General features: G+C 39.0%; 1 protein-coding gene across 1 annotated transcript; it reads right to left on the bottom strand.

Moving 5' to 3' along the window:
• Positions 1-346: 346 nt before the first annotated feature.
• Positions 347-2,788, bottom strand: TBL36 (TRICHOME BIREFRINGENCE-LIKE 36). Its single transcript, XM_007010374.3, has 5 exons — positions 2,346-2,788; positions 1,758-1,929; positions 1,364-1,545; positions 904-1,062; positions 347-819 (listed from the first exon to the last, which is right to left on the bottom strand). Exons 1-5 carry the CDS (start codon positions 2,660-2,662, stop codon positions 522-524), a joined length of 1,128 nt encoding a protein of 375 aa, XP_007010436.2. The 5' UTR covers positions 2,663-2,788; the 3' UTR covers positions 347-521.
• Positions 2,789-3,191: the final 403 nt, after the last annotated feature.

The following is a 3,191-nucleotide window of genomic DNA, read 5'->3' as shown; positions in this document are numbered from 1 at the left end:
GGAAATGGAATGCTACTTTTCTCCTCTTTCTTTTAGGTACCACTGATTCCCTGGAATAGATATTGTCTCTCTCACCCAGAGGCATAGCATGAAGGAGGATTATGAACAGTCGCACAGCTAACTACTGTCAAATTTTGACCATTTATGCAACATGGATGTTATGTTTAGACAAACGAGCCTAGTGCACAAGGGCATGAGATTGGACCTTCCTTGGCAACTGCTGACAGCGCAAATATATGGTGTTCAGTATTGCAATGTTCTACTAGAAACACATAACTTAGCAGGAAAAAAAAGACCAAAATCTGCACAGAGCATTATCTAATCCTACCTGAAGCAACTTGGACACTTAACACACAAGAAGTAGATGATGTTGAAAATTGAACATGCCAAACATACCATCGTTCTCTCTTTAACATTTTCATACAACAACCAGCACACAGACGATGACTACTCTATCCTGATGAGGGTACAAAGCCTACATTTTGGTAGAACAGTTATCCTATTCACGCTGTATGATTTTCTTAGAGCAGTGCACTCAACATCTCATTCCAAATATCGGGCACTCCAGGGAGGCACCAGTGGCTACAGTCAGAGGAAAATTCTCTCGGGTGCTGCCTATCTGCTTGGTTCAAAGCCCTTCTGTAGACAGAAGGATGTCCATCTCTCCGGAAAGCTGACATTGTTGTAATGTCATGTAGATATACTGGAAATCTCATTCTTCTTAATACCCCTTGTAGCACTAGCACTTGTTCAGGAACATGTGGGTGACTGAAAAATGCAAGGGGACTTTTCTGGTTATAGCATTTCCAACCATTGTCTCTGCAATGAAAATCAGCTATATGTTAAGATAGCATTAAGAAATAAAGGAGCTGAAAGTGACATGAACTTAGGATTTGTTGATACCTGTTATGCCTAGGAGACATGCTTCTGAAAATAACTCTGGTCTTCCGAGGGTCAAGATTCAAATCTACCCACTTTGCCCATGTAGTGAGCCCTTTCTGGTATGCAATCATTGGGTTCATGTTTTTATACAGTGATTTTCCCTCCATGTAGTAATCCCACCTGCATTTGGGTTGTTGGAAGATAATTTTGCAATCACTTACTGCTCAGAATACTCACTACATGCATAAAATCTTTGAGAAAATTTGAAAATGAAGAAACGCATGAAATTTGGTCAAAATTAATAATTTGGGTCAATTTGTTTATACTAAATCCATAACAATCTATATTAAAACATGTCATTGGAAAAAATTTTGTTTTCCTTATAACTTCACCCCTAGAAAATATAGATGCATAGCTACATTTGCACAGATGAAAATTATATAGAAATATGAGAAGAGTATAGTTGTCAAATGTATCTTACGAACTCCATTGGTCAGAATGAGTCCACCAGTGTGCTGAGTCAAACACAAGAACATCAACTCCTCTCCAATATCTTGCATTCTCCTCAATCATATCCAAGTGCAAGACTCTCTTGTTTTGAGGTCCTTTCTTCAGTTCCACAAGCAGTGGAGCCCAAGAAAACTCAATTGATGTCTCAAAGTCCTAGAAACAACATGCTATGTTACTAATCTTCCAGAAAAAGAGGACAAAAGAAATTCAATGTACCATTTGCTTGTCCGGCAGGACAAAGGAAAAAAATGAAGTTCAAGTTTGGGATCCTCTTATACCTCCGACTTCATATTTAAAACCGAAGCAAGCTAATATATTCATTCACTTAGATATGTTTGCACATATGCATAAAGAGAATAGCTTACCAGGGCATGGAAGGCCATGGAAAGACCACTGTAGGTCACCTTTTTATGGCCCGTGGGTATGACTCCCTGCACTAGGCAGACCAGACTCTCCCACTGGTTCCTCATAATGGAATCACCTACGAGCATTATTCTTTTCCTTCTCATCTTTCCAAGAAATTTCAGTGCATCAAACCTGAATCAGAAAAGCAGGTGAAGAAAAATCACTGAAGCATTAATGCCTGGCATAAATGGAAGAGTACCTTGTCTAGTTTTAAGTTTTAAGTTTGAACCAACGGGTAATAAACGAATCCATTAATTATCACACCTGCTGTCACCATCCAACTTTTATTCTAATTACATTGATCATGATCTAAATTCTAACCTGCCTGGAAAGAGAATCAAACCCAGAACCTGCATCTCTGTTATGTCTAATCTAAATTCCTTTTCCATCCGGCAGGTTAAAGTAGAAACTAATTCTTTTTAAGTACAAGAGATGATGCAAATTAAGCTTGTAAACTGTACGTACTAGAGGTCTAAACTCTATAAGTACACGAGTAAGTACTGAGCTAAAAACGAAGTTGATATATAGTATTATATTCAAGTGGGTACCTTGGAAGAGAACAACCATTTGGCTTCCATTTCCACTTCTCATAGCCAGAATCGGGCCTTCCATTTCTTTGACAAGTTACTGCAGTACTAAGATAGGGGCAGTTTGAATCATACAAGGGATATGATTGATCATAAACCCATTTCCCAACTGAGAAATCACATCTCCCATGCGATTCCTGGGGCCTGGTTTGCACCATAACAACGTCTTCATTCTCTTCACTGTTGAGCCACGACGATGACTTGCCATGAAAGAAACAAACAAAAAGGCTGATGAAGAAGAGGGCCAAGTGGGTTTTAAGCCTGGCATTAGTAGCCATTGAAGAAGCCAAATGGGAATGGGAATGGGCGAGCACAGAAGCATATCAAATGCTCTTATTTTAAAGTTGTCAACAACGCAGGTTTCATTAAGGCATGAATTGCGGTAACATGGACCACATGTACTGGAAAGTAAAAGTGTCTTCTTTTCCACTCATTGCCAGTTTCTTCTTTCCTCCGTCATCCTAGAGGCTAGAGGTAAAGCAGTTTGGGTCTTCAAGCCATTTTCTTATCAGTATTCAAGAGTCCCCTCCTCTTTTTCCTTTCACCTTTCTACGTTGTGCTGACCATAATTTGAGAAAGGGCGGTTTGGTGGATAAGCTCGTAAAAGTTGATTGGAAGATAAAAAGTCAAATTAAATTTGGTCCCGTGACTTGCGGGTTTTAACTTTTAAAGGCCATGCATATGATTTCTTAGTGCCTTTATTCGTTTTGGCTAAATACTAAAACAGGGTCATTTACTTCTGCAAATCCCTCAAATAAGTTTTCATCTTCCTAGTGTATTCAATTCAACCCTTGAGTATTATTATTA

This window comes from Theobroma cacao, chromosome 10, assembly GCF_053813885.1.
Source record: "Theobroma cacao isolate CCN51 chromosome 10, ASM5381388v1, whole genome shotgun sequence".
In the NCBI taxonomy this organism is placed as follows: domain Eukaryota; kingdom Viridiplantae; phylum Streptophyta; class Magnoliopsida; order Malvales; family Malvaceae; genus Theobroma; species Theobroma cacao.
Note: the sequence above shows the minus strand (reverse complement) of the source record. Positions and strands in the feature narration are given on the sequence as shown.

Bases quoted from the DNA above. Each gene is read 5' to 3' on its own strand.
- TBL36 (XM_007010374.3), bottom strand. From the start codon at position 2,662: ATGGCTACTAATGCCAGGCTTAAAACCCACTTGGCCCTCTTCTTCATC. The intron at 1,063-1,363 runs GTAAGATACATT...ACCCAAATGCAG, and splicing joins CATTCTGACCAATGGAGTTC to GTGGGATTACTACATGGAGG. The intron at 820-903 runs GTATCAACAAAT...TTTTCATTGCAG, and splicing joins ATGTCTCCTAGGCATAACAG to AGACAATGGTTGGAAATGCT.